This window comes from Etheostoma cragini, chromosome 18 (genome assembly GCF_013103735.1).
Source record: "Etheostoma cragini isolate CJK2018 chromosome 18, CSU_Ecrag_1.0, whole genome shotgun sequence".
In the NCBI taxonomy this organism is placed as follows: domain Eukaryota; kingdom Metazoa; phylum Chordata; class Actinopteri; order Perciformes; family Percidae; genus Etheostoma; species Etheostoma cragini.
In genome coordinates, this window is record NC_048424.1 from 2,436,289 (window position 1) to 2,458,445 (window position 22,157).

At 44.1% G+C, this 22,157-nt stretch overlaps 1 protein-coding gene across 4 annotated transcripts in view; it reads left to right on the forward strand.

Annotated features, from left to right (window-relative positions):
• hivep2a (HIVEP zinc finger 2a) overlaps positions 1–22,157 on the forward strand; it is a 98,216-nt gene that overhangs the window by 66,606 nt on the left and 9,453 nt on the right. For 3 of the 4 annotated variants that reach the window (XM_034899323.1, XM_034899325.1, XM_034899324.1), the window contains 9 exons: positions 7,890–7,962; positions 8,077–9,418; positions 9,701–11,589; positions 11,766–12,026; positions 12,626–12,794; positions 13,306–13,399; positions 14,251–16,015; positions 16,982–17,139; positions 21,759–21,934. In XM_034899323.1, coding sequence (XP_034755214.1) covers positions 8,428–9,418; positions 9,701–11,589; positions 11,766–12,026; positions 12,626–12,794; positions 13,306–13,399; positions 14,251–16,015; positions 16,982–17,139; positions 21,759–21,934 — 5,503 coding nt within the window. In that variant the 5' untranslated portion in view covers positions 7,890–7,962; positions 8,077–8,427. Of the gene's footprint in view, positions 1–7,889; positions 7,963–8,076; positions 9,419–9,700; positions 11,590–11,765; positions 12,027–12,625; positions 12,795–13,305; positions 13,400–14,250; positions 16,016–16,981; positions 17,140–21,758; positions 21,935–22,157 lie in introns of those variants that run through there. The other variant, XM_034899326.1, reaches the window with a different exon arrangement.

Below are 22,157 nucleotides of genomic sequence, written 5' to 3' on the forward strand. Positions count from 1 at the left end.
AGCCTGAAGTAATACCCGATGCAAAGCCTGAAGTAAGACCCGACGTAAGACCCGACGTAAGACCCGACATAAGACCCGAGGTAAAGCCTGAAGTAAAACCCAACGTAAGACCCGACATAAAGCCCGACGCAAGACCCGACGCAAGACCCGACGTAAGACCCGACGTGAGACCCAACATAAGACCCGATGCAAGACCCGACGCAAAGCCTGAAGTAAGACCCGACGCAAAGCCTGAAGTAAGACCCGACGCAAAGCCTGAAGTAAGACCCGATGCAAAGCCTGAAGTAAGACCCGACGTAAGACCCAACGTAAAGCCTGAAGTAAGACCCGACGTAAGACCCGACGTAAGACCCGACGTAAGACCCGACATAAAGCCCGACGCAAGACCCGACGCAAGACCCGACGTAAGACCCGACGTAAGACCCGACGTAAGACCCGATGCAAGACCCGACGCAAAGCCCGACGCAAGTATCTTTGGTAGTTTAAGACCGAAGCGGTTGTCAATTTCCCAGCGCCCATGTACTTTAAATAGCGATTGCACCTGTCCTGCGCCCATAGCCCTGGTCTTACAGAGAGGTGTGTTCAGGTGCATTCTGGGTGTACTGCTATCTCGAGGCAGCGGAGAGGGATCGTGCCATTGATTGACAAAAAACCTGGTCTACTCTAAAGTCCAAAAGGCAGCATTAGGTACACAAGGTACAAACGTGCGTGGACCCTTTTTTAAAATATATCGTTAAACGAGCAAAAGTGGACTCGTACACGCCCCAAACGCACCTGCGTCCGGCGCTTTAGGCCATGAGCTTAGATCGTCAAATAGGGCCCATTGAGTCACATCCAAATAAAGATTTATATCAATCAGTAGGTAAATCCATGTGTTCCTCATCTGCAAAACCCTTCTACATGCGTGCACACATGTCATGCTGGGAGCCTCCAGGTTTAACTGCAACCTCCTGCTGTTGGATCTCACTGTAGCAGCTTGAGTTTGAGTGCCTTGCTCAAGGGGACGCAGTAGGTGTCAGTAGTACTGTGCTGTAGAAGGAAGGCAGTGAGCCCTTTGCATTCTCTATCCATGACTCATTTCAACACATGATTGCATAACACTTTTACCTGGCCCGATGGGAGAAAGCAGGTATTGTAATACAACTGCTGAGCAAGTGTATTTTTATTTATAAAACTTCTGGCAGGGAGGAAAATTGGCCCAACACTTTATTTGGACTGGCACCAAGAAAGGTTTAAAAAAGTTTTAAATTTAACTTTGCAGCGACCTGCAGTCGGCCGGCCACAAACACACACGTACATTGTTTTGTTTTTGCCCCAAAATGTGAAAGGGATGTTTTCAAACATAATCTGCATACTGTCATCTTGTGAATGGTGTTTTATTTAATTTAGGCCGAGGTCCATCTTGGGCTTTTCCCCCTACTCCTCTGTTTAACTTGTGGAAAATGTATATTGGTATAACTCAGTAAATATATACATACATAAATACTAAGGTGCACAGGAGCTGGCCTGCTTCCAGGCCTTTGTACCACTGCCCACATTAGGAATTCCCGACGTGGCCACATGGAAACATGGCAACAACAAAGTTAGGATGAGACAACCTCATTGCCAGACAAACGCCTCCATTTCTTTCACAAAAAGTGAAAACCTAAAGACTATAAAGTCTTATTATCAGGTGACATCTAACAAACATCTCCAGGTGGAAGTAGGACAGTTGAAAAACCTGGTTAATAGGCCGGGACCAATTCCCGACGCACACTTACACACACATACACACACTCTCTCCAGTCCAGCTTATTGTTCCAGTAACTCCTGTCTCCCTCCAGGTAAAACAAAGCTAGAGTTTTAATGGATGTGTGTGTGGTTGCGGTCCAGTTGGGGCCAAACAGAGCCGAGCCAATAAACAAATACGCTGCCAGCTGCCCCCCATCGCCTCTCTCTCTTTCTCTCTCTCTCTCTCTCTCTCTCTCTCTTTCTCTCTCTCTCTCTCTCTCTCTCCCTGGCTGTATAAAGTGGTTAATCACTGAATGGAAACCATTAGTAACATGTTTAAATAATTTACATAGCGTCTGACCACCCAAAGCCCCACAACACTTCACCTACCACTCAGAAATACGAACCCGGCCTTTTGTGTGTGTGTGTGTGTGTGTGTGTGTGTGTGTGTGTGTGTGTGTGTGTGTGTGTGTGCGGTACATGCATACATGTACTCTGTATTACACGATAGCTGTGGTACAGTCACCTGATATCAGCTGGCATGTCTCTCATTCCCACCGGCCACGTCCCATTTCAAAACACTGTTACCTCACCTGAGTCCTTAATGCATCTGCTTTGTCCTCTCCCTACATCTGGTCCCTTTGTTTTGTATTTTTGTTTGTATTGCCTTATTTTTGTCTTTGTTTCCTCATCTCTGCACCACTGCATGGACTTTTTGTCCTTGCATCCTTGGACACTTTTTTGTTTTGTTTTTTTCTCCTTGTTAACTCTCCTGTGTCCTTTCCCTCTCCCCTTTATCATTACTTTTAGTCTTTTTGTGTGTCCTGGTTCTCTCATTTGTATTCTTCTTTCTTCATTTGTCCTTTGTCTTGTCTGCATTTGATTCCTTTTCTAGCCTCTCAGCTGTGTCCTTTGTCCTAACTTTGTTGTGTTCTTGTTCCCTCATAATGTATCCTTCTTTTTTAGCCTTGTTCCCTTTTTTGGCTGTGTGTTTCCTTTTTACTTGTCCTCTTCTTGTTCTGCTATTGTAGTCTTTTTCTTTTCTCTTCTCTTTATCATTTTCCACTTTGTCTGCATGTTCCCTCTCATTCATTCTTCCTTCCATTTCCACTCCTTAATTCTTACTTTTAGCTGTTTCCTCTCTTGTGTTCTTGTTCCTTTACTTTTTTGTCTCCTTTTTTCCTTCCACAGCATCCTTTAAACCTATTTTCCTAGGTGATTTATTTCTGCTTCATCCAGTGTCCCTTGTGCTCTTCCCTAGTGTCCCTCTCGCCTTTACTGCATACTTGTCTCCTCATGTCTTCTCCTGTATCATGCTTTCCTTTCTGTTTTCCTGTTTATTTGTGTTATGCTTATGGTTTTTTGATTCAAAATAGATTATACTGTACATGGAAAACAGTGACAGACAGGGCAAGACAAAGACATACACCCACAGATACTTTGTCTCTGTTTTTGTGTCGAAGGAATTCCAACAATTCTCGTTGGTATGCGGCACCCCAGCGGGCCAATTTAAGAATAACTAGCCATCACACACACACACACACACACACACACACACACACACACACACAGTTACCAGAAGCCAGCTCTCTGCCCTCGTCTAGGCCTTTCATTGAAAGTAAATGAGAGGCTTATCTACTGCATATCTGAACATGACACTGTAGGAGAGGGATTATTGTGTGTGTGTGTGTGTGTCTGTGTGTGTGTCTGTGTGTGTGTTAGAGAGAGATGAATGCACCACAACCCTGATCTGAAACACACACACAACCACACACATACTGATATTGAGACAAGGAGGGACGGGGATTTGCACAAATGTTGATCTATTATCTTGTCGTTTTGGCAACATCATTCCCGACTGACATTCCACGGAGGCTGAATGAAATGAAGTGAAAGAGAGAGACAGAGAGGGAGAGAAAGAGAGAGTGCCTTTAGCCCAATAAGGATTGAACAGCCTCCCACACACTTCATAAAGCACCACACTCTGTCTCTCTCTCTCTCTCTCACTCTCACTCACTCACTCACACACACACACACACACACACACACACACACACACACACACACACAACCTTCTGTTCGTACTGCATGGTTGATGCCCACACAGTATTCGTACCTCCAGGGGTTGGGCATATGTGTGTGTGTGTGTGTGTGTGTGTGTGTGTGTGTACGAGTGTACTTGTACATACCTGCATGCACCTCAGTTCTCTTGACTCTCTTGTGTATCAACTTGTTTCCATTTAACATCTGTATCGTGGAGCACAAGAGGTCTGAAGACAGTCCTGATGCTGAGACTCGGTCGAGATAGCCTCTAGCACTGTCGCTCTGTATGCGGAGCGGGTGTTTCGGAAAGGAAACCAAAGGATAATCAAGACAAAATTGATTCTGCAAAGAGCCCAAAGCTTGGAACAAGAACATTGTATTGCAAACATTTTGATTCAACAAATATTTTCCTCAGAGATTCTTGTGGTATTGAATAATTCGGTAGGGATGTCAAGCCACGGTACTTTTTTGTCACTGGTCGAAGGTGGTTTTGCATCAAAAGATGACATTACAAATCTGTTCAGACTATTAACATTGTTTACTCATTCTTTGATCAGATAGATTAATACATTTTGTTAAATCCAAACTGTAACAAATTTAACTTGCTGGCAACAATTGTCCAGCACGTTACTGTGAATTCCTTTTACAGTAAAGTTACCGTACTTCCATTTACAGTATTTGATGTATTCATTGTAAGAACAAAACAGCTAAACACAACATAAGATAAAAAAGTAAAAATACAGGAGTTTACTTTACTATTTACAGTGATTTTTTGTTTACAGTAATGCTTTGACTACTGTGATTTCAACTGGAATACTACTGTGGTTTTATCATGTCGACAAGGTTGTAATGTGTTAATATTTGTTTTAATTTTTTTGGGGAGCTTGTCATTTGATAGGACAGCTAGGTGAGAAAGGGGAAACCTGGAGGTATATGTGCGCCTCCTCCACCCACTGAGCCAACCCGGCCACCCAGCTGAAAACATTGCCTTCTTTTGTTCGTTGAAAACTAGGGGTTTTGGGGTATCCTGAAAAAAAAAAATAATGCAATTTGAGCGGACAGATCCCAATGCTTCGTGAACGTTTCCTTACAATCACACCTGTTTTTGGAAGAGCGTGGTTGTGATTGGATAATTCGTGACACACTGTAGTGCTTGGATCATTCAGTTTGCCTACACATGAACATAAAAAGGAGCTAAGAAAGGCTCTGAAACACCACATAGATCTGTTTCCATGTCTATGGAAACTCATCCGATCTCTGCTCCCTGATGTTAAGTAATTCCGGTTATTTTAAGAGTTCATATAACTCACTCTGTGTGAGTGTGTGTGTCTGTGTGTGTGTGTGTGTGTGTGTGTGTTTGTATGCCTAAATATTTTTACCTCTATGAGAATAGCTTCTGAACGCGCCTCGTTTTGACCTATCTACAACTTGAGGGTCTCTTCATGCCCTTTGCCAGCCTACACACACACACAAACACACACTCGTACACACAGCTGGCATTCACACTTCCCACGCTCATACACACTCACACCAGTAGAGCTATGTCACTCCTACGCACAGGAACTGGGGCAGGTTGTGTCGGTGCATGTATGAATAAAGCTTTATGTAAGCCATTCACTAGACGCTCCCACTCACTCTGCAGACTGCAGCCATTCAACACTTTTTTAAATTTTTTATTACAAAACTAGTCAACCATAAGTAAGGTTAAACAGAGTTTAACTACAAATTATCTGCATGTTTTAGGGTCAAACTTCCTGCTGGGTTATTATGTGTGTGTGTATGTGTGTGTGTGTGTCAGGAGGTCAGATAGATGTCGAGGTGTGTGTTATGACAGAGAGTAAAGCAGCCAGCCTTAATGGCAGCAAACGTTACAGTAAGTGTTTGAAATTTAAGCTTTTCCAGCCAGAAATCAGTACTCGGGACGCTACATGTGGCTGTTGTTGAAATAACAAAGAGGTTGAACTTTCTGTTGGTGAGTCCAGCTTTCATTGTATATATATTTTACTCTCAAGTTGGTCGCTAAAGTCATCTTGGGTGTGTGAAAACGATCTCTTTTAAAAGGCTACAGCCTGCAGCAGAAACACATTTGGTCAAATTTATGGCATTGAAAATAGGAAGAATGAGAGATAAAGCTATGTAGACAATTAGCTAAATTTCAATCAAATAAAAGCCTCCAACCCATCATTCTCAATACTATCATGTAGTATGAAATGACATGTAATGTCTGGATGTACCTCTTACAGCAATACGGGATCAGAGTGATGATATGTTCTTGGGTTTATGCTCCGGATGTGACTCCCATTTCTTCCTGCGGGGTGTTAGATGATAGGACGCGTTGAATAAAGCAATGCTGGTGCAAAAAGGCTTTAGGGCTGTCCTCGTTTACAGAAACTCTTAGTCAACTAACAATTATGATTTTATCGACTAAGCGGTTAATTGATTTTATCGACAGATGTGAGTTTTTTAGCAAAGAATCTTGCAAAGCACAGATGATGTTACAGAGATGTGCGCATAAGCATTCAGCATAAAAAACTTTTGAAAATGACGGATTAGACTGATTAGTCGACAAGTCTACTACAAGGGGACAGCCCTATGAGAAAAACAGAGTCATGAATTAAGGAGAAAACATTACATGTTTAAATGAAAAAGATGTCTGTTTTATAAATGTCTAGTGCTGCTTCTGTAGATTAACACTAAACCTGATTGTAGTCCAAACCAAACTTTACATGGCCTGGTTTTTAACCTTCTGAACCTGAGCTTCTGTTCCATTTCCTCTTCTGTGTGTGCAAGGCATCCGATATGTGCCACAGGCGTTAAATGACACATAAGCCATGACGCTACGATACTGGTGTGTTTCACCCTTAAGGGAATATTACCACACACTTCATTGTTAGTACCAACTTAACCTCTAAGTCATCACCACTGTCAGCTGACCGTCCTGCTAACCAATCATCTTGAATTTGAAGCCCACATGAAAACCTGTTGTTCCTAACAGTCCTTTGGGTTTCAGGCCACATTCTTGCACTCTGAACACCATGGGAAACATAAAAATATGACCCAGGTCTGAGCTGTTTTGTGTGTGTGTGTGTGCGTGTGTGTGTGTGTGTGTGTGTGTGTGTGTGTGTGTGTGTGTGTGTGTGTGTGTGCGTGCGTGTGAAAACACAAGGTTGCCCGAAGTTAACATTCCTGCTTCTAAAAATACAGCATGTTTTCCTCAATTGCTATTCTTAGATCTCACGTTGGGCCCCCAGACACACACGTCATCGAGGCCTGCTTACCAGCACTAAGGCCGCACTGTGTGTGTGTGTATATATTGTGTTGCAATCAGAGTACGAGGGAGGTTGTTTAAATCCTGAGATGAGGAAATACAAAGCAAAAATGCAACTTCAGCACGTGTGTTTGTGTGTGTGTGTGCGCGCGCGCTCTGCGGCTCTCTGCTGTCAGGTGTTGGTGTGGTTGAGAAACGTTAAACAACGGAAGCACACACACATATACTGTGCCTGCTGCAGTGTTTGCAGTGCAGATGCAATGCCTGCAAGTACTGTATCTGCGTGTGTGTGTTCTCTAGTTTGCTTTTTGAGCGACCAAGTAGATCAAACCATCATCAAGAGAGGAAGGAACGTTGCCAGCGCTGATAGGTGCTCCGCTCTCTCGACTTGGCCTTTTTAGACGCCTACACACATTATGACACTCCAGCGTCACTTCCACAACTCTATTTATAAGCCTTTGTGTCTTTTTAGGAACAGCGTGGGTTTGCTTTGCATCGGTGACTCATTGAGTGGAGGGAGGGAGGGAGGGAGGCAGGCAGGAGGAAGGGGCGGAAAAGGCTAAAAGCACAGATGGATTCCAGTGTGAAGAAACTAACTGAGCAATCAATGACATTTACATCCGCACATCAGGCACGTACTTGACAACATAATGAGTCCTCTCTGTACAAAGTGTATTGTGTTGCACTTAGCAGCCAAAAAGTAACATCTTATTGTATAAAGTTTCAACACAAAACCAAAGTATGGTAAGAGGGAGACATCAGGCTGTAGGTTAACTTGTCATCTCTACCATTATTGAGCTTTGGATTGTTTTAATGGATAAATTTGCATAAAAGTAATTTGCTTTTTCTCTCTTTTGTTCGGGTGCAGGTCTTTTGGTGAGAAAACTGGAAGACTTTTGAAGCTAAAGAAAGGATCTACAAGCACTTTTCCCTGTAGAAAAGTTAGTATTTACCCTTTGATAGCACTCAATATGTTGGTAACCTTGATTTACTGTTAACTTAAATTGCATGCAAGAAGTCCACAAACATGTTTCTTCTCTTCGTGTCCTCTCCAGATCACTCAAGGATTCTTCTGTCGTTAGATAAACTGGACAGAAAACGACGCACAGCAACATTAGTGTTTACAAAATGGCCAACGGAGGGAAACATTTCTGATGTTATCCACTAAAGTTCCCCTTTTATTTCCACTTCCTGATTCCTGTTTCCAACCGGGTTTTACAATCAGTCTATTTCAGCAATGGACGGGTACTTCCTGTTTCTTTGAACTTGTTGGCAGCCCTCAAAGATTCAGCTATCATGCCTGGTAGTTGTGGGACCTTGTAACCCTCCAGAACCCACCCCCCCCCAACTCCCCCACCATCCCCTCTCTCCTTCCTCTTCTAAACCCACAGAAGAGCTTCCCGAAAATGGAGGCGCGGGAATCAGCTGCTGCAGGGCAGCGATGCTCAAATAAGGATCCAGTGAAGGAGAAGGCGCTTCTGCAAAGAAAGTGGGCGTCCGAGCCCTCTGCTACCACCAAACGAAGCACTTTTGCTGACCCAGAGGCAAAACACCGTGAGAGTTTGCCTTGTGGTGCCATGGGGGGATCAGCACCCCAGCAGAAGTACGCAATTACGGGGAATTCTGGGAAGCTGCTAACTGGACCTTCTGCAGTTCGGGCCATGGGAGGTCCGCCATCTCAAGACCCCCAAGGGCCCTTTCCTCAGGGGTTCCCAGGGGGATACTCCTACCAACTCGGCCAGCCGTACCCTCAGCACCCCCAAACTGAGCGCTTCCTCTCAGGAGCCAAACCCCAGCCAGGTTTAGAGCCTCATGCCTGGCCATTTGCTGGCCAGTTGCCCTCGGATGACTTGTACCCTGTAGGACACCCAGGACACACTCATCCTCATGGGGCTGGGGGAGGGAGGTTTCCCCGCCAGAAATCTCCCAGTTTACCCAGCTCCTTTGGACAGTATTCTCAGTCAGGCCCTGAGCCTGGAGAGGAGGGCTATAGCAAAAAGGAGCAGAAGCCGAAAAAGCCTGGTAAGTACATCTGTCACTACTGTGGACGAGCTTGTGCCAAGCCCAGCGTCTTGAAGAAGCACATCCGCTCGCATACTGGTGAGAGGCCATATCCTTGTGTACCCTGTGGCTTTTCCTTCAAAACCAAGAGCAACCTTTACAAGCATCGCAAGTCCCACGCTCATGCCATCAAGGCTGGACTCGTACCATTTTCAGAGCTAGCTGTGGCCCGCAGCGGGGACATGGACCAGGGGTCCCCAGTGGGCGAGGCCGAAGTCCACTCAGACGGAGAGCAGAGTACCGACACAGATGAGGAAGGTGTGGAGGGCTCCACCATGCTGACGGACAAAGATAGTCCCATCCCGCAGATCCCCTTTGAAGCTGACAAGAATACAGGTCATCTTAAAATGTTCTCATCTCAGTGAAATCATTAGTTATGTAAATTTTAATGTTTTGAACTCATAAACTACTGCTATATATGGACTATTTTTTCTTAATGATTATAACCTGAAAAAGCAAAAAAATATACATATGTATATGTGTATATATATATATATGTTTTAAACTGCAACTGCACTCATACGCTACACGTCTTATTTTTTGCTTAAAATCTTACTGTTTATTTGTTCTCAACTTTACTTTTCTATATATCATGCTCTACTCTTTCTTATTATGCAGGTGGTGTGGAACCAGCATATGCAGACTCAGCTGAAGAGCTGCTGGTCGGGTCTATAAAAGTGCCTATTCTTATTGTCCCAAAGCCTGGGGGAGTCCCTTCCACAGGGATGGAGTGCCCCCCCTTTCAAGACATAAAGGGGTCACATCACATCTTCTCATCACATGCTGGCGGGAGAGCGCACTCACTGGATGACTCCCCTACCATCAAAGAACGTTTGGCCCAGAGGCTGAATGAGAAAAAAGGTCAGGAGTCTGACTCTGCCATGACCCAGTCCCTGAACCTACTCAGTCCTCACAGCAAAGGCAGCACAGACTCTGGCTACTTTTCACGCTCTGAGAGTGCAGATCAGCAGATCAGCCCTCCAAATACTAATGTAAAGACGTACGAAGAGATTATGTTTGGTCGGACTTGGTACTACCGACCCAACTCCAGATCCCGACAGTCTATCACAGTGGGCATGGCAGGGGCGGACCCCAGCCTAGCTAGCTTAAAGCAACCAGGTGCTATTCTAGACATGGGGAAGATAGCTGAGGATCCTATCTGTTTCAGAGGTGACGTAGGAATCTCTGGAGATCCCAAGCAATATCCAACAGGACCTTGTCAAAGCAGTACAGGCCTTTTGGAGCCTCCATCTGATTCCGGGACCCTCATTAGGAGTAACTCCATGCCAACTTCTTCCCCTCCTAACCTAAGTGTCCCCCCAGCGATTCGGGGCAGCCACTCTTTCGATGAGATGATGACGACGGATGATGTGTTTTACCCACCAGGGCGCCGACTCAGGAGACAGGCTGCATTTGAACATTCGGCCAACGAAGCCCATGTAGGAGAGGCTGAGGGCCATGGACACATCCCCAAGCATTTAGCTTCATCTCTGGGTATGAAGATTGCTGAGCGCAACCCAGGCGTCCCGGGAGTCCAGGAGCACATTGCCTACAGCCCGTATGGTACTAAAGTTAGCATGTCAGAAATAGCCACAAGAAAAAGGAGGAAAGAGAAGAGTGTTGGGGATGAAGAGGACAGCCCTGGGCACAATAGTAGCTGTAGCGGTTCAGTGGAGATGATCGGAGACTATGAGTCTAAAAAAGGTAGTTTTGATGGCTCACGAGGCACACCAACGGGGAAAGGCTCTCTTTACAGTGCTCAAAGCCAGTCTGACAGCTTTGATACATGTACCAGTATTTGCTCTGAGGACAATGTACTGTTTCCTGACTCTGAGGGCAGGAAGACAGCGGGGAATGTCATATCAGTCATCCAGCACACCAACTCCCTCAGCCGGCCAAATTCCTTTGAGAAGTCAGAGTCCTTTGAGCAGCCAGGATATCATCCTTCAGATAAAGCTCCATCGAGCCAGTTCTCTGAACAGTCTGACACAGAGATCTTTGAAGATGCTCTGAGTCCTGAATCTGCCCTACTGAGGACAGAGAGCATGGAGCAGCAGCTGCAAAGTGACAGTGACCTGGCTTCCCTCTCGTCTTCGTCAGCCGCAGCATCACCTGGCCAGCCTTATCACATCCCACACAAGCTAGTTCGACAACCCAACATCCAAGTTCCTGAGATCAGGGTGACGGAGGAGCCAGACAAGCCTGAGAAAGATGCAGAAACCCCGATGATCAAGGAGCCGGAGAAGCAGCCGCAGCATGTGGAGGAGTTCCAGCTGCCACAGAGGAGTGACACACTCGCCCAGATGCCATCGGAAAAGCTCCCGCCCAAGAAGAAGAGGCTGCGGCTGGCAGATATGGAGCACTCATCAGGGGAATCAAGCTTTGAGTCAACCTGCACTAGCCTTTCTCGCAGCCCCAGTCAGGAGAGCAACCTGTCCCACTCTTCTTCCTTCTCCATGTCGTTTGACAGAGAGGAAGGCCTCAAGTCTTTCTCACCCACCAAACAGGTACTCTATGTTTAATACTTTCAAGTTTCTTAATGAGCCCTAGTAGCACTGGTCCTACAAAGGTTAAGGGACATTATCGTAACAAAACTTATTGGCTATGTTGTGCAGCGCCTATAGTATACAGCATGCTCCCAGTAGGTCTAAATGTAATACTTTTCTTTGTGATTTTGAACCAGGATGACTTATTGGCATCTGGTGGTGGACCTAAGCAGTCGGAGTTCCTGACGGTACCTGGCACTGGTCATTCCAGCCACCACCAGCAGAGGGAGATGAGAAGGTCTTCATCGGAGCAGGCGCCATGCACGCTGCCCACAGAGTTGCCTGAAATGCGCAGCAAATCCTTTGACTATGGGAGCTTGTCCTCCTCCAGACAGGGAGAGATATACTCCAGTGCCTCAGCAATGAAAGAACGCCGGCGTGGATATCTTGTCCGACAGGTAGCATAAAAAAAAAAACTACTATTGTCATGTAAAAAAAGGGGGCTCAGTAAGGACCAAGGATCCACTACAGTTTTACTATCTGGTTTTCAGGATGTCTCATGCATCCTTTATGAGCAGAACTCTTTAAACCAAATGGTGAAATGGCCCTCAAGCTGTAGAAAAAAATAGGACAGGAACAATTTTTGAATTTGGTTTTAAACCTGCTTTTACCTTGATTTTATTTGAGAAAATATTCAAATGAATGGTTTTATTTCACTTATTTATCTCTCTCTCTCTCTCTCTCTCTCTCTCTCTCTCTCTCACTGTCCTGCTTGGTAGATCATTGAGTATTTGTATCAGCTTTGAAGTTCTTGTATCCATTTGAAGTATGTTTTTATAGTTTTGTGTCATAACGGATGTCATATTATTGCTGCAAAACAAATCTACCTACGGGTAGACAGAAAATAACCTGAACATCCACCTACTGTGCTTCATCCAAATTTAACCCAACCCTGCACCTACACTGAGGCTTACATACTGTACTGAATGAGTATCACCACATTTAATTTCATAATTACTGACCAATTTAACTTCCCTGCTTACATTACATGTGACAGGCATCCCTGAGTGTTTATCCAGAGGCAGTCATCCAGGAACCAGGGGGGGCTGAGATCTTAATCAAACAGGAGAGTCTGGAGCATGGGGCATGGCCTGGTCCAACAGGATCCCCCCATAGCAGCAGCGATGTTGCCAGCAGAACCAAGCGAGCTGGCAGTAGCGCTGGAGGTAGGCCTTGCATTATAGCAAATGCTGGGTTGATACATAATCTATAGTTGCTTAATCATTTGTGATACTTTCCAAAACCTTTCAAATTTCAAATTGCATAGAACATGTTGGAGTGTTTCTCTACTAACGCTAACCCTTACCATGGAAATGTTTACTGAACCTGTGAACGCTAGATCGAGCTTCTACCATAGAAGTCCATGATTGTTTCTGTACACATTCTTGTACCTTTGCCTTTTGTGACGTTTTCAAAATCAAATGTCCTATGGTCACGATTCATCTCTGAGCTGATTGCCTTGGTTCTCGGCTTAAAACTCTTTATAGAAGCATTTAATGAAACGTCAGTGGAGATACTGAATCCCTTCCATAAACCACAGCTGTTAAAAAAGTGTTTGGACCACATTCAAATCATTAAGCCATACATTATGGGACTATTATATGGGATTTATTTTGAAGGGAAGAATTTCATTTCAAAATGAGTTACATACATTATATTCATATGTTTTATGCACAGGTGTAGGATCTCACCAACACCAACAGCACCACCAGCATTCCCTCCAGCACAGTATCAGTGAGGACAGCCTGCAGGACGAACCTCTGTACGGCCGGTAAGACAGTCAATGCAACCCTAAAATTGCTAATAGACCTTCTTATTTAGCCGTGATGGAATGGACAAAATGCACATGTATTGGTATCTTTATTCATGACTGCTAGTACTAAACTAAAACAATTGCTCTGGAGACAGAGCAAACTTGGAAAGCCACGCCCACACTCCGTTGACTTGTATTTTGTGAAGGTTCCTCATCGTCAATTCATCTGCTAGCAAATAATAGAAAAATGCATAAAGGCTGATGTGTGGTGGGATGCACTACCAACAATGTAAAGAACCAATACCGTAAGTTTTTTTAAGCTGTTGCATTGAAAGCTTTTAGGAAGACAAATGTGGATACAGTCGTGAGGAATCAGCAGGCAGAATGGGGACACTGGGATCCTGACACTTAGCTAACAATACGTCAGATGTTACGTTTGGAGCAGGCTTTTTGTTAGCTAGTCAAATATTCAATTTTCGGTTTTAGGCTAATTGTGTTCCTGAAGTTAAGCATGTAATATTGTGCATAAAGTTAACTTAGTGTCAGTATCCTATAATCTTCCTATTCTTCCTGCTGATTAGACTTGGCAGCTTTTAAAAACTAAAGTTATGTGTTCTTCACATTGCTTGTAGTGCATCCCACCACACAGCAGCTTTTAGGCATTTTTCTATTGTATGCTAGAAGACGTAGTTGACAAGGAGACATCTTCATGTAATACAAGGTCAACAGAGAGACTTTTTTTCCTCTGGTGGAAGCAGGACTTAAATGCGCTCTGTCTCTATCATTTATGCTGCTTCTCCAGCTGGTTCTACTATTATAATACCTAATTTGGAGACAAATAAGAATATTACATCTTTTCTCCATAATAGGTCCAATCAGCATCGCCTGCAGGCCCAAGGCTCGTCATCGGAGGGAGAATATCCAGGTCATGAGGTCATGAACAAGGAAGTAATCCAGCAGTACCCAAGTGGTCCCCCTTTCCTATCCTACCAGCAACAAGGTCTGTTCTGGAGTCAGGAGGCTAGTCAGGCACCCAGACAGCAGCTGACCCTCCAGGCCCAGCAACAACTCCAAAAACTCCACATCCGATCCCCAGGCTCCCTGTCTGGACACCCACTCCACAAACAACCACCGCTCCACGCCCTGCATCAAATCCACGATCAGCAGCCCCATGACGGGAAATCAGAAAACCCTGGCTCACAAGTTTACCCTGCGTCTTTCTCGTCTCGCACCTCTCCAATGTCCCAGCAGACACAGCAAAACTTTGCTTCTCTCACCTCCAAGCACTCCCTGCTCACGTCCACCACCACCTCCATGCTTCTACAGCAGGTCCAACCTGTCTTTGCCACACAGAACCTGAGCTCCCAGTCCTCTCTGCCTGGTATGATGGTTCCTGTGCGCATCCAAACTAATGTGCCATCCTACGGTAGTGTTATGTACACCAGTGTTAGCCAGCTGATAGCCACACGTTCAGCCAGGCCGGGCATTGCAGACAGCAGCAACATGCCGTCTCCAGTGTGCGCTGTGAGTGCCAGCAAACCACCTGGAGGAATTGGAGGAGGCATTAACGGGACAGGCTTCAACCTATCACACTTCCTCGGACAGATGGATGGCACAACGCTGCACTACCAAGGCTGCAAGGTTCCTGATTCACTACAGGAGCAATTCCTGAATACAGGGATCCCACTGTCACTAACGTCAGGCACCATATCCACAACAGATGCCTCGGGATCGGGAGTTGGAGGCAGCAAGCGCATGCTTTCCCCCACCAATTCTCTGGAGCTCTTCATCGAGACTAAGCAGCAGAAAAGAGTAAAGGAAGAGAGGATGTATGGGCAGATTGTTAAGGAGATGAGTGCAGTGGAGCTGAGTGGAACTGAAAGCTGTAGCAAACCTGAAAAGGGGCAGGGCAGAGGTCAGCGAGCTTGCCTGAAGAGCGAAGGGTCCATGGATGATTCTGAAAGGATGTCCTCTTCTCCTCCACTAAGTGACTTCCCAGTTGCCACCAAGATAACCATTCCTGTCCGTTCCTCTGCCCCTCACCTCCCTGATGTCCCCCGGGCCGAGAGCTTCACTCCTCCTCTCCAGATTGTCACAGACCGCTCCCCAGTTTCAGGTGGTCGGGACTCCCCAGAGGAGCTCGATGTGGACGATTCAGTCCCAGAGCCCAACTCCAGCCCCCAGTCCATGGTGTCCTCTAGCGACGCAGACGACAATGACAACACAAATCAGCCTAGACCCAATAAAATTCCTGTCAGCATGCTGGTTCAGCTAGCTGCCAAACAAAGCGCAGGATTATCTGAAGCAGTGGGCCAGACTTTGCTACTCACGGATGTGGCTGAGCAGTTTTTCCAGTTCCCAAGCCTGCGCACTATGAGCCGAGTCAGCTGGTGTTTCCTGAACTACACCAAACCCAACAGCATCCAAACTGCCTCGCATAGCTCTGTCTACAACTCGTGGTGTGTAAGCTCATACAACCCCAATCCTCTGAACCTTAGTACCAAGGCTGCCCTGGCCCTGCTGAGGTCCAAACAGAGGAGAAACACCGATTCCATGTACTCAACTGCCGCCATGTCGCCACCCAGCTCCGGAAAGCTGGTGTCATCTGTTGCCTGGAAGCTGAGGTTTGATCAGGTACGTCCTGTAAAAGTCTTGCAATGCCAGACTGGAAGAAGGTCTGGCTACACCACACATTTGCCGTTTTTCCACTGCATGGCACTTACTCCACTCGCCTCAACTGTACTCAACTTTTTTGGTTTTCAACGTCAATAATTAATATTACCTGAAAACAGCGTGTAGTTAAACTTTTTAGCATCTCACATTACACTTTCAGTCACTATAACGACTACGAACAGAAACATTGTTCCAAAATATGAACAATAACGTCGCTGTCAACGGGCTTATCTGCTAATGTTAGCTTCCGACTGTTACCTTGAAAACATCCAACAAATAGACTGTACCGTAGGGGAGTTACCTGAAACCGGTGATTTTACATTTTACACACAGTTTAACATAACGTTGAGTGAACATTACTAGCCATGTTTTTCATGTTGGTTTTGAGAGGAATGCACCCCCACTAACCTGGACACCGGTTTTAAAACAGTAGCTAACGTTGATACAGCGTGTCGGAGGAATACAGCGGGGAGGGGGACTCCCCGCTGTATTGTGAGGGACTGCAGCGTACGCTAACGGTAGCTTCTTGTCTCATCTGGGGTCCGAAAAAACAGCAAATTCATCCAATTCAGTGTGCACAATGCAATTTTTCAATAAATTGTAGCAAGGATTTCATGTTGTTTCCTTGCTTATGTTCCTGTTTGTCACTTTGCTTTAACGAAGGACAGTTTGCTTGAGTTCAGTAGAGCAGACGGCTCTGCTGAGTTACGTAATCACAACTTTATGACTTTTCATAAACAGCTGAAGGAGAGGAGGTATACACAGTGTAAACCCTGTTTTGCGTTTTCCCTATACTATGGTGGCGGAAATTGGCGGGCCGCCATCAACATATCAACATAGAGGAAACACTGCACACGCACGGGAAGTGTGAAAGGATAATTCATGCTACTTCTCTCCCCGCTTTTCTTCTTCTTATCTCATCTCTAGCTGAAACCAGAGCTGATGCCAGTTGATGTTGGTAATTATGGGAGGAAGATGAAAGGAGTTGTGTCGTGGGACCGTTCGAAGGAGGAGCAGGTAGAGAAGGAGGTCTCGGTCAAACAGCCCGCCACTGAACCGACTCGCATCAAGATCTTCGAAGGCGGGTACGTCCTGCAAACACACACACCAGTCCAATCACTTTCACTATTCTAGTGACCAAGATGAACAACACACATATTTTCTAGGAGTTTTTATTGGCATGTTTTGGCCTACACAAAATCTGGATGATACACAGGACATTTGCCTTTTTAGACATTTAAACTGTTAAGCTGCCCTTGCTTTGTACAGTACATCCCAGAACATACAGTTTGTTTCATCCTACCTTAGACCAGAGGGCAGATTGAAAGTCTGTTACTGAAAGTCTACGTTTACGTTTCTGTGACTTGGAATACTACTTAAAATTCTGCACTAAATAATTTTAATCCTAATAAGAGTTGAAAGTCAAGTATCAAAGGAAAACGTTATGAAGACATCCTAATGCAGGATAACATACAAATGAATCTTTTATAGATAGATTTATCTTTGGTATGATTCATATAATTTCTGTTTCTTGTTTGGTTTCTTTGTACATATCTCAAAATGAGTTTCAGTCACATCTGGTGCGCAGATATCACTTCTTTAAGGAATAATTGACAGGTTTTGACAGTGATTTGGATCTGGGATTTCTAAAACTACCAGCAGAAACTGAGAAGGCTAGAGACCCAAATCCAAACATTATGATTCTTTTCACAGTCAAGACCCCATCAATCAACCTACCGATCAAAGCAACGTCTGACTGTGATAGCAAGCTCAAGATCTCAAGATGTTGATTACATGAACAGTTATATCCAGAACTTTTAACAACATCGGTACAAAGTGCTTTAAAGTGCCCTTATTATGAAAAAAATCTAATTTTCTGGGATTTGGGGTGTTATTTTGTGTCTCCAGTGCTTTCACACGTAAACTAACTTGGAAAAAAACCAACATCCATGCTGTTTTGAGTGAGATCCGGTTTCTGAATGTCCTCTGTCTTCAGTCTCTGGGTGAGCTGTTCAAAAGCTGCACGGCTTTCTACGTCACTAGCCGAGACAAGTTGGCTAACCGTAGCACATGCTAGCTCGTTCTCAATGGAAAAACACTGCTACAACACATACTTGAGTGGCCCTCGTCTAGAAGAAGTCTCCCAGCTAATCCTGACTTGGTCTGATCAAAGTTGGAGAAAGAGTTATCTAGCTGATGGGATCTTACCGAGCTACTGAGCATGTGCAGCTCCCAACAACAATAGTAAAGAAGTGAGATGTCTCACTCTGGAGCTAAAACAGAGACCTAAACACACAGGGTGAAAACAGGATCTGCAGCAATGTGCGGTACAACAAAAATATGGTGTTTTCTGAAAATGAAACCATGTAAACCTACTCTGGTACAACCTAAAAATACAATTATGAACCTGAAAATTATCAGAATATGGGTGCTTTAATTACAATTCTCTCTTTACTCTCAAATAAATAAATAAAAAGACATTCAAAGGTAATTAAAAGAGGAATGCATCAGTAAGTAAAACTAAAAAATAATCAATAACAAAAATAAGACATTGGTGCCTCTAACTCACAAAATACTGAGCTATGTAATTACTTGTTTTACCCTCACAGCTCATTATTCAACCAATCTGAGCACAGATGACTTGTGTATGAACTTTAAGGACATCTGTTTCAGCATAATTAATAGGAAAATCTTCTTAGGTAAAAATAAATAAAAATAGACTTATCTTTTTACAACCTATTCCTCTGTGCCTGTGTGAGTCAGGCCAAGAGCCCGAGCCTGGTGAACCCAAGGGCCAACGACTTGAGCTGCATCGCTGTTATTGGACGTCGGCTTTCATTATTCTCGCTCTCACTTTTATAGACTGGTGTGAAGTGAGATCTGTCCCTCATTAGTTGAATTTTAAAGGCATCAGCAACATTACTATTTACTTATTTTGTTAAAAGAGGTTTTATTAGATTTTTTTTATAAGCGTTTTACTGTGTTGTGTTTTATAACAATGTATCTCACTCATAACAACATACTTTTCATTATTCAAAAGTTTGGAGCATAACTGAAATCTTATTCCATAACTAAATGATGTGGCCGCCTGCCGATGATAAAGCATTTAAACTTTTGTTTTTGACCCATAGGACTGAGGACACAACTTAAAATAAGATATAAAATATGAGAGTGCAACTTATTACTACCTAAGAACTGAGTATTGAGTACCAAAAGCTGGCGTTGAATATTTGCTCAGATGTGTACTAATCTTTTCTTTTTCTTTGATTAGATATTTTCAGATTTAAATCCTAATTTTGCCAATTTTTTAAGGGATTTGTTGAAAGACTCAAGTACCATAGTAAAGTATGGAAAAAGAAATTTTCAAAACCACACCCGGTCCTACTTTTAGAGATCTCTTGTGAGGTGTGAAATGTTTTTCCTTTTGACAATAGAGGCAATAAAAGGTTTTGTTTGATAGCAATGAAGCAAAGAAGATTGTTGATTATTATTTATCAAGTTATTAAAGTCACATAAATCTTATTTCCCTGTGTAGAAGACCCAGGAATGGGTCCTAAAACAAGCCTTAAATGGTCATGTAAAGGCTGTATGAAGGAGTTAGAGCTCTGTATTTTGAGACATTCCTACCGTTTCATAATGTTTTATGCTCTTACAGTAGAGCCAGTGAGACCAAGGTTACTAAATGGAACAGACGGTGAAGACACACACACACACACACTACACACACACCCACACACACACACACATGCAGGGAGTTATTAAATGCAGCAGACAGTGAAGTAATTCCCTTTTGTCCCCAAAGGACACTTTAGAAGCAATAAGTGGATGAAAGCATAGAAACAGGGCTAAAGGGCAAAGACATACACGCACATGCACTTACATAAACAACATGAATACAAGTAATAAGCAATCAGATGCACAGAAACACACACACAGTGTCCAAGTCTTTCTGGATGAAAGAAATCCCCAAAGTGCAAGTTTTGACAGAGAAAACAAACCCATTACGTCTGTGTCTCCCGTGAAAAGTTCCAGTAGTTTTGGAAGAGAATCTGCTTCATGATCATGCCGTGTGCTGTGAATGAAATCAAATACAACAAAACAATCATCATAATTCATTTTCATAACTGGGCGCAGCTGTGTAAACGTCTCGACTCAGACAAGCGTTCAGAGGTCTTTCCCACTCGGCGGCGCAGTTGAAAGAGAAAACTTGCCCTCTCCGATGCAGACGGGTTGTTTGATGTTCCTGGTGTTTGACCGCCTTTAACACACGAGGCCCTGAACTCCCCTTTACCTAGTGCAGACAGGACAGGAAACGACACAGTTCAACCAGCCGCTTTTTCACCACTAAGAGGAGATTTTGCATGAAAAATAAAGAAGCTGAATGGGAGGCTTCTGACAGCAGAGCAAAGACAGACTGCATTCACGAGCATTTGACTGGCGGTTGGTGGTAATTTCCCTCCATGACAGACAGACGGACTTATGCACTGATCCTGCTGCCAAATGTCCGCTGTTTCACTCGAAGCCTCTTTTGGAACAGAAAACCATGCCTGACCGTTTTTTTTTAAGTCTTTTGAAAGGATAAGTTGGACTGGAGGGAGGACTGTGGTTATCTGTTTTTAGAATAAAGAAAAAAAGGACACCATGAAGACGACAAACACAAAACCCAGAGGTGGAATGTTGCATTGTTTCCCATTTTAGCTTCTGATCCCCTGAAACAAAGACATCTCAACTACAGTTGCATATGTGTGTGGGTTTTATCCAGGTCAACCAAAAATGGATCCCCCCCCCCCGTTTGGTTTGAATGGTCCCAAAGTAAGTTGTCCAGTAACTCCTGACAAGATTAAGAATAATCTATTAGTTATTATTGTGTGTAGCAAACATGAGTCTGATGATGCATTTCAGTTAACTACACACATATTATAGCACTAACTAAATCCTTAAATAATAGAAAAGGTTCTGGCAGCTCATTAGCCGGACTTTGTCCCAAAATTAAAAAAATATAGAAATTATGTGTGTACCTCAGATAAAACTATAGTGCGTAGCTTCTGTCTCCCCCATGATGAATTCTCAGTAATGACAACAACACTGTTGGCGCGTTAACATGATACAAGCCTTCGGTGATCGTGCACCACCACCACCTCCACCACACACCCCTACTCCACACAGTTGCTAGTAGCCAAGGAGGACACCGAGCATTAAAAAAAATTGAATCTTCAGAAGAGGTCATAATATTCACTCGAGTTTTTGAAAAGGTCGCCGGACGCCACGATCTTCTGAACATACTGAGAGATCCAGAGAGAGTTGTGTGGAGCCGATAGTCTTAATTATCTTAGTCTTTGTACCAACTCATTTGGCAACGGCTTGAATGTAACAGACGTTCATTATTACCAAAAAGTTACGCACTAAAGCTTTAAATTACAGAGATTTTTGAAAAGAATTGCAGAAACATGGGGAAAAGCGTCAAAGATTGAAAGGTTGAAAAAAGCATCAAGAAATTTGAAGAAAAAAAACAAACAAAAAAGTAACAATGTGGACTCACTTGAGTTGGTCATATCCTAACGTCGGAATCCATGTTTGTTTTGCTTTTGATCACTAATCCTAAAGGAACCATATGCATTTCTTCTGTAAAACATGTTATTTCTGTTTCCCAGAGAGAGAAAAGAACCACATCACCACCAAATCTCTGTTTTTCTGTTTCTTCCAGGTACAAATCCAACGAGGACTATGTTTACGTGCGCGGCCGCGGTCGGGGGAAATACATCTGCGAAGAGTGCGGCATCCGCTGTAAGAAACCCAGCATGCTGAAGAAACACATCCGAACGCACACCGACGTCCGGCCGTACGTCTGCAAGTTCTGCAACTTCGCTTTCAAGACGAAAGGTAGACGGCTCCTTCCTTTCCCTTGTTGCTGCTCGTTTATGACTATGAACGAGACGCAGACGTGGACATTTTAAGGATTGGAAAGCTTTCTGACTGCAGTCAACGTTAGAGACAGTAGATGTTCATGCTGTGCTATGAGTCAACATCATAATCATCTGAAACATTTGCTCCACATCAGGGTAGAAAAGCCCTTCTTGATTATCACGGGGCATTCCAACTTTGT